The 12997-nt window shown below is 40.1% G+C and overlaps 1 protein-coding gene and 1 non-coding gene across 3 annotated transcripts; both read right to left on the bottom strand.

Moving 5' to 3' along the window:
- Positions 1 to 842: 842 nt before the first annotated feature.
- Positions 843 to 11987, bottom strand: LOC4346367 (uncharacterized). 2 transcript variants are annotated; one of them, XM_015755364.3, is made up of 12 exons: positions 11822 to 11987; positions 11617 to 11724; positions 11401 to 11538; positions 10389 to 10703; positions 9145 to 9481; positions 7684 to 8948; positions 7512 to 7597; positions 7207 to 7425; positions 4349 to 4477; positions 3217 to 3561; positions 1553 to 1668; positions 843 to 1120 (listed from the first exon to the last, which is right to left on the bottom strand). In XM_015755364.3, the coding sequence occupies exons 1-12, from the start codon at positions 11918 to 11920 to the stop codon at positions 978 to 980; spliced, it is 3300 nt and encodes a 1099-aa protein (XP_015610850.3). In that variant the 5' UTR covers positions 11921 to 11987; the 3' UTR covers positions 843 to 977. The 2 variants fall into 2 exon arrangements, with proteins under 2 accessions (XP_015610850.3, XP_015610848.3); XM_015755362.3 differs by having other exon boundaries at positions 9145 to 9487.
- Positions 11988 to 12082: 95 nt separating this feature from the next.
- Positions 12083 to 12155, bottom strand: TRNAR-ACG (transfer RNA arginine (anticodon ACG)). Its single transcript has one exon. It is a non-coding gene; the product is annotated as a tRNA-Arg (tRNA).
- Between the last annotated feature and the right edge of the window lie 842 nt (positions 12156 to 12997).

Raw genomic sequence — 12997 nt, forward strand, 5'->3', positions numbered from 1 at the left:
ACAACAGTCGGGGATGGCTGGCTAGCCGACCGGCGGGAGAGAAGACGAGGCAGTGGCGCGCGCCGGCCTGTGGGAGAGGAGAGAGCAGCCCGCGACAACCGGCGGGAGAGGAGGCGAGGCAACGGCGCGGGCCAGCCGGCGCGAGAGGAGCGGCTCGCCAGCCTCTCCGCCTCCCCATCTCCTCCTTTTCTTCTTCACAGGGGACAGCAAGGGAGCGCAGGACGATGACCGGTGGTGGACGGTGATGGCAGCGGGATAGAGCTCGGCGAGGGAGCTCCAATGGATGCCACTAGAGCAGCCACCATCGGCGCCAATAGCCCTGCCGCGTCGAGCTCTTCGAGGACGTCCAGCGGGAACAAAATGAGAGACACAGGGATGGGTGAAGGGATAAACTGACATGTGGACCCAACCTGTTAGTGTGTCCGACATATTTTTTTTTAATTCTAATGTCACGTAAGCGCCACGTCAACACCACGTAGGACGAAGACCAGATCAACATCTCCACGTAACGTGCCACGTTAGCGAAACCGTTCTCCAAAACCATCGAGGGAGTCAAATTTGCACCGATTTTAATAGTTTAGGTGTCAGGTTCTGCGTTTTAGGGTATTAGGGTCACTTTTCATAGTGGATTTATTCCAACGAGAAGCGTGCGGTTTTCTTTTTTTGTCGTTTTCTGGATGCGGAGAGGCCACCGGATAAAACGCGTTACGCTTAACGGCGCAAGTGGGTCTCTTCGACTCTTCCTGATCGCGCAATAGCCGGACCCACGTTTCCGACTCGTCTTTGGAGTATTACCAAGTTGCAAGGCGATCTGCGCCTTCAAATTGAAATGCAACGCGAGATTCTATCAGCTATGTACATTTGATAGTATGATGGATGTACGAGACCAACAAAAATTTTATGTACAATCCACTGTAAATTGCAAGCCATATGCATACAGTCACCAACCTTACTTTCCAACTACAATGTCCAAACGGCTACTTTATCCTGAACATGTTCCCTTCTGCCCTTGCATTGCTCAGCACCTTATTTTGACTGTAAAGTACCAGCTGGCATCCATCGTCGGCCACTGCTACTACACCTGATTTAGCATCAACAGCAACGCACGAGACTCGTCCACCTGAATTGCATAGATCGGAGAGGTTAGTGTAGTATATTTTCCACTTATAATAGGCTCGAAATATGAGCATATGCTATTTATGGAACACATAAAATCACTCCATTATGTAGCAAAAACAGGTAGTGATCAGAACAGTTCCTACTTAGCATCCTATTAAGTAGGGCCCAGAGAAATAACCATGAGTATTTAATACCAGACTATTTAGCAATACTATCGAAGTTTTTTCTTTAGATGATGTATTACAAGTTCTGTTATGTATGTGAAACCCGAAAAGTTTAGAACTAGAATATGTACAGAGCAAAAAAAAAAATGATAACTCGATATAAAGATGCAAACAAACCGTCACTGTCTTCTTTGTTTATGCATACCAACTTGTTATTTGGTATGTGTTAGCTATTTTATTTAAGAAGGCGTGAACTCTTCATCACTTACTGTTAAAACATTGTGTACCAGCAAGTTTTCTCCCAGAAGACAATTCCCATGCGTACAAGAGACCTCCATGTGTTCCAGCGAATCCATGGTTACCACAAACATCTACTGCAGTAGCCCTGAGAAGAATGCAAATCGCTGAGGTTGAAGATAATTCATGTCATAGTACTACAAATATCTTCTCGAAGGAGAGTTGTAATGAAGTGAATCATCAGATCTAAGATTTAATACGGTAATGATTCAAAAGCATTTTGCATTCTTTACATGTCAATCCTTCACTTTCTGATGACCTTAAAGCAGGTAAACAAGCCAGCAATTTCTTCTCCCTCAGCATGGAACTTTATATAATGCATTTGGAAAAAAAGACTCTGCTGCCAATACTTTGACCGATAGCAACAGATCCATGTTCAGCTCAACAGTGCAATGTAATGTATACTAACTAAAGAGCAGCAAATAGTTGACCACATTGTTCACTCAGATGCAGTGAATATACGCTTATCTTCACGGAAAACCAGCGTTATAACATAATTCCAATAGTACTTATCACAATACATTATGTGAACGCTACCCTCAGATATCGATCTACGTGGAGATAGTTAGATATGGATCACAACACTTACTCTATGGTTTTTCCACTCTAAGAGTCTACACGTGGAGATTATTATCATTACATGCTGATGCATCTGGACAAGCAGAAATGACCTTCGTGTTCAACTAAATTTAACCTTTCTTCTTGAATTGGAAAATTTAACCTTTCTTCTGGAAATGGAAAATGAAATTCATACATGAATTTGCCATGGTTCTCCATAGGACAAAACCTACTTTGTACCTATAGGGCATAACCAAGTTTGTACCTTGTTAAATTTTGTATTTAAAATATAACCAGTCAGACCAACTTGGCACCACTGTTTCCATTTAGGCATTTACCTCTATAAAAGAACACTTGATCCTATCTGTAAGGTTGCAATCAGGTATCTTCACCAATTTCTTTAAGTGACCATGATATTAAGATAATCAGACTACTGATGTGATACTAACACTAAGTGGTAACCGAAATTAATAGTGCATAACAAGTGATAGTTTAAGAGTAACAAGTGATGGTTAGACGAAACAACTGAAACCAGATCTACAAGCAGCGTTTGGTAAGGAAGAACAGGGGCTAAAACAAAACCATGACAGAATTCGATCTTAGTACTAGGAACTATCCGAATTCAAAAATATGACTAGACTATAACAAGTAAAAATACATAATTACACATGTTTGCAAAGGGGTGTCTGTAGTTTACAAGCAGTCCAGGTATCCAAAAAAACAGAACAAAGCAGATTACGGTTTACAGCTGAAAACAGGCTATGTTGGATGAATTAGTCATTTCTCCCACCAGTGATAGCTAACATAACTTGTGGCAGCTGTCTAACCCTTGATCCCCCCAACACGTCCCCAGTTACCATCCAAATGACTGACTTGTATAACACACATCATGTTATGGACATCAGTGTAAAGAGCACAAATGTAGTTTTCCTCTTCAAAAAGTTTTGGGGAAGCCATTTTTTAAAATACTAACATTTTTTATTCATAATCTAGCCACAGAATGTAAAATTAGTCCATGCAAGTGCATAACAAAAATAAATGGAGTATGCTATAACTGTACATGGAGAGCTGAAGGTACCTTGGATCCAAAATAGTTCCCATAATAAGAGTCTTATTTGCCAGCAGAGCTAGCCTCCATCGTGCATTATGTTCCTTTGCTCGAAGATCACTTTGATACTCCGCTACTGAAGCAGACGAAATCAGAATCCAAATTGCTGTATCTTTTCCAGGTGACAAAATGGACTCCTTGTCAGCTTTTCTGGACACACCAGTAACTGTAATCTCTCTTAACCTTCTCTCTATGTCACTAACCGAAGCAAGAATGATATCCTCCTGCAAACTACACGATACTACTGGCCGAATCTGGAAAACAATGATTCCTGGAGCTGTAAAAGTTGCCAGAAGTGTTCGCTTGGAGATATCCCTAGAAAAGTGTTTACATCAAATCAGAATGGACCAACGAAAATAGAATGGTTTAAATAAATTAAATTAAGAGAGCATGAAGCACATGTCTAAATGTTACAGAAGTCAACACAAAATAACAGACAACATGTTATTCTAGCATTTCCCACATTCATATTTATGTTAATGAATCTAGATAGATATATATGTCTAGATTCATTAACACCAATATGAATGTGGAAAATACTAGAATGACTTACATTGTGAAACGGAGGGAGTAATAAGCTTGATTTTTTTCGTGAGTTTTATCATATTAATTTTAGAATGGTCTTTTTAGAATATTAATTTCACTTAACTCATGCATTTGCAGTGAATATTTCAAACTGCAAAGCATATGTTGGTTTTGATTCACTTAGCAGGAAAAAGCATTTTATAAGTGTGACCTAGTCCGCCTCGTTCTTCCTCTTTCCTGCTTGGAGTCTTGTCTTAATCTATTTGTGTAGTATCACTAGCTCCTACCATTCCTGAAGCACATATTTGTCGTTCACCAATACAACATCCATCTTTGGTATTTCAGAATCTGGAAGAGCATTACTGTCAAACACAGGATACCTTCTAATAAGATACTATGTATTTAGAACCATGCAAATCTTGAATTTGGAATTTGGATATTGACCTAGGACTTGTATCTTAGCTGACACTTCATGTAAAAGTATCAGGATAGTAGTATAGTAGTAACATTAAGAATAAAGGCAGCATCCGTGTGACAATTAAGAGAAATGTATCACCAATGAAGGGCCCCGACTTACCACAAACTAAAGCTTCCTGTGCCATCATGACCAACGATGAGAGTGCTGCTTTTTGGCATTCTTCTGAGCTCTATTATTGAATTACCCACATTACCAGAACTAGGAATCACATACTCCTCAGATATTATTCTGTGACATGAAAAAATGAAAATAAATAGCATATCCAGTACAGATTATATGGGGGTATCTATGAACCTATTACAAAACATTATATGTAAAAAAAAAAATAACACTAGCATAAGATACAGTTTGAGGGGGTATCATATTGATGCAGTGTATCCCTAATATGGATGTCTAGCAAGATAGAATATGGTCACACAAGCTATTAGCCTATTAGTGCTGCATATAGATATCCTTATGATCTCACTGTTCTATGAGCCACATACAAGAAAGGACCAGCAGATGAACCAAAGAAGATCAAGCCGAAAATATGCACAATGAAGGTAAGGTGAGCCAGAAAGAGAGCTTGGCTCCAGCTAGAAAACATGGAAATGAGTCAAAGAAGTTGCTATAGGCCAGAAACAACACCGGGTAATCTTCTGCTCTTATCCATTGACGTTGTATGAACCAATATGGAGTTACATTAAAGAAGTTCTTTAAAAGGAAAATTTGGAAAGCAGATCTCATGACGCGGGCAGGTCGAAAAGTTCAGGTGCAATTCGTTCTCACTGCCATGCTTATTTATCTGGCAATGGCAGTTGATTTTCCTCTTTGGGCTATTAAAGCAGTGGACAAACTTCGGAGAAGTTTTCTTTGGAGGGGTCGCAAGGATGCGCTTGGGGGGCATTGCCTTGTGGCTTGGGGAAAGGTCACCCGCCCTCTTGAGCTAGGGGGACTTGGTATTTATGATCTCAAATATCTTGGCTGGGCTTTAAAGATGAGGTGGGCTTGGCTGAAAAAAACTGAAACTCATCGCCCTTGGGCAGCCCTTCCTATTCAGATCCCGGACCAAGTTAAGGCCTTCTTCTCGGTGGCCTTTGTTTCGGAAGTAGGCAATGGGAAGCACACTCTATTCTGGACTGATCGTTAGATCTTTGGACAGCGGGTTGTTGATCTTGCACCACGTCTTTTTGAAGCCATTCCTATAAGAAGGGTGAAACAACGTACTGTCCATGAAGCTCTTACTGAACGCAGCTGGGTTTTTTATGTCAAGGGTGCCCTCACGGTTGGTGTTATTGTGGATTTTCTCCATCTCTGGGAAGTGTTGTACAATTTTGACTTAGAGCCTGATGTCGAAGATGTCCACATTTGGCGTCTTTCAAATAGTGGGCAGTACTCCGCCAAGTCGGCCTATGAAGGTTTCTTCCTGGGTTCTATGCTTTTCAGACCTTATGAGAGGATTTGGAAAACCTGGGCGCCACCCAAATGCCGCTTCTTTCTCTGGTTGGTGGCCCATAATCGGTGCTGGACCGCGGATCGCCTCGCGCGACGTGGGCTGCCCCACCCTGACCAATGCCCTCTCTGTGACCAGGAAGATGAGTCTATCAACCACCTTCTAGTTTCCTGTGTCTTTTCTAGGCATTTCTGGTACCTCCTTTTAAGGCAGGTCGGCCTCCATTCCTTATCTCCACAGCCTTCAGACATTTATTTTGACAGCTGGTGGGAAAAGGCTTCTAGTGCAACAAGTGGTTTAATTCTAAAAGGGCTCAATTCTCTCATCGTGCTTGGGGCATGGTCTATTTGGAACTATCGAAATCGCTGTGTTTGTTATGGAACTGCCCCCAGCCTTGGTGGTGCTCTTACCTTGCTGGAGGAGCGTGGTGTCTAGCAGGAGCCAAGGGTCTGTTCTCTTTGACAGCCCCCCTCCTTGGTGGTTAGCTTAGTGGGAGTGGTCGCCCCTTTGGTGTTTAGCTCAGGCGCTTTTGTGTTTCCTTAGTTGAGAGTTGTGTGGAGTGGTGTGTGTTGTAATGAGGTGCAGTTCTCCTGCGTTTTTTCGAAAAAAAAAAGAAAAAAAGGAAAAGTTGCAGATAAGAAAAGAAAGAGTAACCCACATCATTTCTGGATTACAAACCAGGAGTGGAAATTCACAGGAAGAAAGTTAGACAGAAACAACACAGGGAAGAAGGAAGCAGCATGGACGAAACAGGGCCATAGCCATTAAATGCCACATTGCAAAATCCTAATATTTTCATCAAATATATATCTTCATAAGATAAGCTGATAGATTGCCGATTAAATATTTAGAGCCCAGTTTGTGCTTTGTGATAGAATAAGGTAACCATAAAAGTGGTAGTGATTGGTGGTTGAAGTCCCAGATCCTTTGGCTTGGATGCAGGGCAAGAGAAAGTGCGTACTGTACTCTCAAGTATTCTTGATTAATTTCCTCAATTAAAGAAAATTCCCCCCAAGGTATTTCAATTAAGAAGAAGCACCCGAAACCGGGACCGACAAAGGCCGCCCCCTATGGCCCAGGCCTTCCATACACGAGGGCCCACCCTCCATTCTTAAACCATGTTTTTGGGGGAACCAGCGAGTGACCCTTTTTGGTGCCAGAGAAGGATTGGAACCCTGGTCAGTAGCTTCCACTGTAAGGCATTTACCACCATGCTACAAGCATGTTCGCACTGATTTTCTCAATAACGTAGCTGGCTTCTAACAGGGGCCCATATAGGGAGCAATCAGTTACCACAGTTTGAAGCTAAGATAAATAACTTGCCAGTTACCACATCCTGTAAGATTTTTTTCCATTTGGATTTAAAATTATGTCTACAGATAGTTGTTGGTTTGAAACCTAGAAAATAAGTGTTTTTGAAAATCTACTGCGATGCCGAAGGAGGCCTCATAACAACAATAAACCAATAAAGTAAAAAATGGGATGGAAAGGAAGCATTAAACACCAGTAAGGTAGAAACAAGTACCTCCACCCAGCAGCCATCATCCAGATATGCAAGTTTCTTCCATCTTCAACGGTTACAATGTAATTTGGTTCACAGATTAAAATGCATGACAGTGACCCATAAGCCATCAGTTTGGTCAAGAGTGAAACATAACCCAAATCCACAGATACAATTTTCAAATAATTATCCTCACACTGATCCAACTTGCACAAGGAGCAAGAACAATCAATGATTTGCTTCCTGTTAATAAGTATATGTGGTTAGCACCAATATAATCAGAACATCCAACGCATTTCTTGGCTGGCTCTAAGGAATGAAATTACAACCTGCAATAAGGCATTCTGATACTGCCAAGGAGGACCAGAAACTGGCCATCAGGTGTGAACTGCAACCCAGACCTTTCAAATGGGAGCTGAAGAAAACAAAAGATATCAAAGTAGTGAGTACACTTTACATGTTGACCAAAAAAGAAAAATTGTAACCACAGTATGTTCTTACATTTCCTGTACATGACCGCTCCAAGGAGGACAATAGAAGAGGAGTGTAGCCAACAAAATAAGGTGCTGTCTCTTGCTGATCCTTAGGGACGATAGTATACACATAAAGGAATCTTTCACAGCTCTCTAGAAGGCCACAGAGTACATAGATCAGTAAGCTGCTGTTATTTTTGGTGTTTAGGACGATAGACAAGACAGGCATTGGATGCAGATAGCATCCCATAAGATCTAGATGAAGATTTGACACCCTTGGCGATGTTTCTTTGTGTCTACATAATGGACCATTTAAATGGTTGACGTCAGGAGGAGCATGCTCATGGCAAGCATTGTCTTCATCCTTAGGAGGTACACGACCACAAACATAACTCCCACAACCGATGGAAACCATTGCGTTCTCATTGCCATTTCTGCATCCAGTTTGACATTCTTTTTGCTCCTCAAGAGGGTGATTTCTTTTACCTGTTTTTGTTCTAACATCAACAGGCCACACTGTAACAGTGTTTACTCTTTTCATCCCATATTTGTCAAAAGCAACAAATTTGTCAACAAACTCAGTATCATCAAATTTACCACCCATTTTCTCACTATTGTTATGTGCGTTAGAATGAACTGGACTCTGCAACAAATTTGTTAAAGACTCTCCATGCCTTGAATTTCCTGTCCAGCTCTTAGCAGAAGCTTGTGCATAACCATCAATTAATCCACTCCTCAAGTTGCTCTTATCTGACATACCAACCGAAATTGATGAGTCATCGTTAATCCCACTTCTAGGGTCCTCAAAGTGCTGCTCACCTTGTCTCCGCCCAACATCGATTTGATTGTAGTTTGCAGGGCAGGAATTATCCTTCGCACCAAATTCTTCCTCCAGACAGGCAAGGAGCGCTTCAGATAAAACATATTGACCTTTTTCATGATCATATACCACATCAGGTGTGTTTGTGCCATCATCTATCCCCATCTGACACTCAGAGTGGCCATCATGATCTTCCCTGTTACCATACGGCAAACTTTCCTTAGAGCACGCATCATCATCATGACAGCGAGCACCCATGGATTTAGATTTATTGTCACACCAACCCTGCTCATCATCCTCAAAACTATCTGCAACAACTTTCATGTCATCTGATTTAAGGCCTGGCTCATCAATCATGCCATCGTCATTACCACAGCAGTCTTTAACCATTTCACAAAGAGATTGCCCATGGGAATATGTTTGAGAAGTTTTTATATTTATTCCTTCACAGGTACTTGTAGACACAACTACACCTGCTTGATACAAGAAATCATGACCAAAAACTCTATTAAACACAATGTCATGGACCCCTTAAGTCCTAACTCTTGTCTGAGTAGGCTACTTGGGTAAAAGGTTTCCTTTTCTAAGAGAATGTGACAATATTTCTTACTTATAGTGACTCAAATTTTCAACGAAGATATGTTTTATACAAGTATGAAGCTTACATACCTCGGCAACCATCAGCAGATGGATTTTCAGCTAAAGCAGTTGTAGTTGAAATAGTTTCTTCTCTCTTTTTATGCTTAACCTTCTTCTTCTTTCTGTGAGTTTTGTTTAGAAAGGGAATAGCTTGGGGAAGCAAAATAGACATCATAGACTTAGCTACTTCTCTCTCAGCTGATTCTAGGTCAGACTTTTGAGAGCTTAAATAAGAACTAGAAGATAAAGCAACTTGTTCAGGTGAATCTGCAACAAATTCACCTAAATTGTCGTCAACCAAAGTATGTGTTGAGTTGCAAGGCATGTCTTCCAGCGAAGAAGACGTGCATCTTGAACCAGTGGCATCCTGCAACTTGAACAATGCACAACACTAATATCAGATACTGAGCTTTCAACTTATCAACTACTACAAGTAGTATGAACCTTGGTGCCTCAAAATATATATATATTAGCATGACAATTCACAGGTTGCTTAAAAAGCACAAGTAACAATCCCTTGGCCAGCAGCAAAAATATGACCATATTTCGTCAAATCTTAATTTTCACATGGATTAATGTGTAAAAACTAAAAAACATGTAATAGTAAACAGAAATGTGTAAACAACTACAAGGCATATTTTCTCACTCAGGGGTATAGTATTATAATAAAAAGCATTCACATATTCATTAGCGGAAGAAATATGAAAGCAATTCACTGGACAGAGCTCCGCAGCCCATTTGGAAACCAAGAAAAGTAACACTAGCAGAATTAGTGCCCAGAGAGAACCATATGGATCCCTAAAGCATAATCATGATCCCTGAAGGTACAGATAAGTAACATTTGAAAAAAAAGGGGGGGATACAAATAAGTATCAAAAGGTTGAATCGTAGTAATTATTCAGCACCGTGCTTGTGAAATAAGGCTTGTCACTTTACCAAATGTTTATAAAATTATATGGCATTTGCTTTCATGAATAGAGAAGGTAGTAAATATACACATCGGCTAGTGTTAATCTTACAAAACAACCACCAGTGCTTGAGCACAACAGAGAAATCACAACCAGAATATTATTGTATACCAAAATCCGGTGATGTTAGGCGACCAATCAATATCTTTACTGTAAAATAAAATGTACTTGCCATAATGCCATCCACATGAAGTTGTGAAAAATTTTATTTCTATAGCTGTACTGCCATAATATATGCAATACAGAAGTTATCAGACACCAAGTATGCTTCAGGGGCAAATACTAGAAAAAAAGAGCTCTGCTTACTTCGTTTGAACCTTCATCAGCAATTATATCCAACTCATTATGGCACTTATCAGTTGAAGTGGAAATATTCTGGTAGTGAACCCTTTTAGCAGTCCCTTCCTCCTGGCTTGGCCTCATACTTCGTTTAGCAGGTCCACCCGTCTTGTCCATGCAAACTTCATTTCCATCAGAAATTTCAGCTTCAACCTTACGGCTTAAAGGTGAATTAGCATCAGAAGTAACTGGATGAGGCAAGTTTAGCTGCACTGCTCCAGTCGAACGAACTATAAGTTCACGAAGCAGCCTCTGAACAGATGCATTTTTAAACCCGAAAAGCTGCATAAGACCATAGCAGAACTAAAGTTAAGTTGGAATCTGGCTAATCAATGTTGAAGGCACATACTTTATATCTACTGAAAAATCTTGCAAAGTAATGAGTGAGCACTACTTCTACTTCTTGTTGGAATAGCTCATTCTATCTTTTCTTGTTGGAACAAGTATTTTGGTTCCAATCGAAAGACTGATGTATACATGCCAAGGTACTTGAGTTGTAGCTCCATTTGCTAGCACCAAACTGCTTGTTCATGCATGTATGTCTCTCCCTCTCTTTTTTTCCTCTGGTAATTTATTGACCATAATGTAATTATTGTTCAACGACAAGGTTTCCAAACAGCACAATTTATTGCAGAATCGTATCTCCAACTCCAAGCCAGCAGTATGGTAAACCACTTTGGTACAAACCTAATAGAAATCAGTACATGTACAAAGATATAATAATAGATTAAAAGTGAAGTGAATGACAGCACTTGGATCATGTTTCCTGTAGTGGTGGTGTAAGGATATCCAGTTTACGATTATCCTTGGCAAGAAAGGAGTGTGGTACAGTGTATGTACAAAAAAAAGAAACACAGTTTAAAGATGATTAATTGATTTCGTGTGAGGTAAAAATGGGAAGAAGCACCATCCATGAAGATAATTAAGATATGATTGAGAATGAGATTATTTATATCCAAGGTAAATAAGGGGCATTTGCCTCAACGCCATCAATCTTCTGAGGGAAGCTCCTTTTCCTCTGCCAGTCTCTGACTTTAGGAGCGGTCTTTTTGTGGAAGTTCTTCCAGGCAATATCCGGGGTGGGCCCAGTGGATGAATCTCCTTGGGTGGATGTGACCTGCAGATTGAGAAAGTTGTTTTCATTTTCATGGACATGAAGGAAGATTTGACTCCGTAGGAAATAGGCATACTATACCTGGAAAAGAGGGCCTCTGGGTCCTTGGTGAATTTGCATGGTGTAGGATATCCCGGAGAAGTGGCGGACGGCGTGATAACCCACCGGGTAGGGGTACCGATCCTTGCCCTTGTACCGTAGCGAGTAAACAAATTAGACGCAGCGAGCAACACAACCAACCAAAACCCTAGAGAGGAAAGGGGAGGAAGAGATACAAGTACCCTACCCTGGAGCAGCTCCAGTACTTGCGCTCCCATTCGCCGGAGAGGTACAGCGTCCCCGCCGACACCATCTCGATGAACCGGTCGCCGTCCTCCTCCGCCATCGCCCTCGCCGGAGGAGGGAGCCACCCAAAATAAAAATGTTGGGGAATGGGGAATTTTTGTGCGCGCGAGGGCTGCGCGGGAAACCAAAAAGTAGAAAGAGGGGGCGAAAATGGCATGGCATCCCATCCCAGCCCAAATTATAAAAAAACAAAAACTAAATACGACTCCGCTGGGGATCGAACCCAGAATCTCTGGTTCCGTAGACCAGCGCCTTATCCATTGGGCCACGGAGTCATTCGTGCTACTGAGTCATATTTATTTATATTTTACAGATAAATTTAGCTACATTTGTAACTTTTAATATATCTTGATTATTATGTTAAAAATGTTACTATAATTTTTTATATTTTTCAAATTAGTTTCATTAAAACTAACTTTTGATACATTTTGATTGTATGTTTATTTTGTGTTGAAAATATTACTATACTTTTTTATAGTTTAGTCAAACTTAAAAAAGTTTAATGCGTGGTTAAAAATAAAGTAAATTTCACAAAAAATACCAAATTATCACAAAACTACATATTTAAGGTCATATATCGCAAAACTACAGATTTAACAATAAATTTAACACAAAACTACATATTTAATAATAAAATTATCACAAAGCTATATATTTTGAGGTTTATATCCTTTGCACTAATGTTATATTTTTGAGTTGTAAATGTCCAAGTTTTATGATTAATTGAAATTAAACCTATAGTTTTGTGATAACTTTGTTATTAAATCTATACTTTTTGCGATATTTTACCTTAAATCTGTAGTTCTATGATAAAATTAGTGTTAAATATGTAGTTTTATAATACATCATGTTAAATCTGTAGTTTTCTGATAATTTGACCAAAGTACTTGTAGTTCTGTGAAATTTACTCTTAGAAATAAGTCCAAGCAAACTTATAAGGAGTGAGTACTTCCCAACAATCATTCTGAAATAATCATAAATGAAGACTTTGAATGGAAAGCAAGATTGATTGATTGTGTGATCTCTAATAGCCTATGGAAATGGCGTGAGGTGAAGCCCTATGGTCAGTGGCGAACCCAGAATAAAATTTATCGAGGTCCTAAACATACTAATTATT

This window comes from Oryza sativa, chromosome 9 (genome assembly GCF_034140825.1).
Source record: "Oryza sativa Japonica Group chromosome 9, ASM3414082v1".
Lineage (NCBI taxonomy): Eukaryota > Viridiplantae > Streptophyta > Magnoliopsida > Poales > Poaceae > Oryza > Oryza sativa.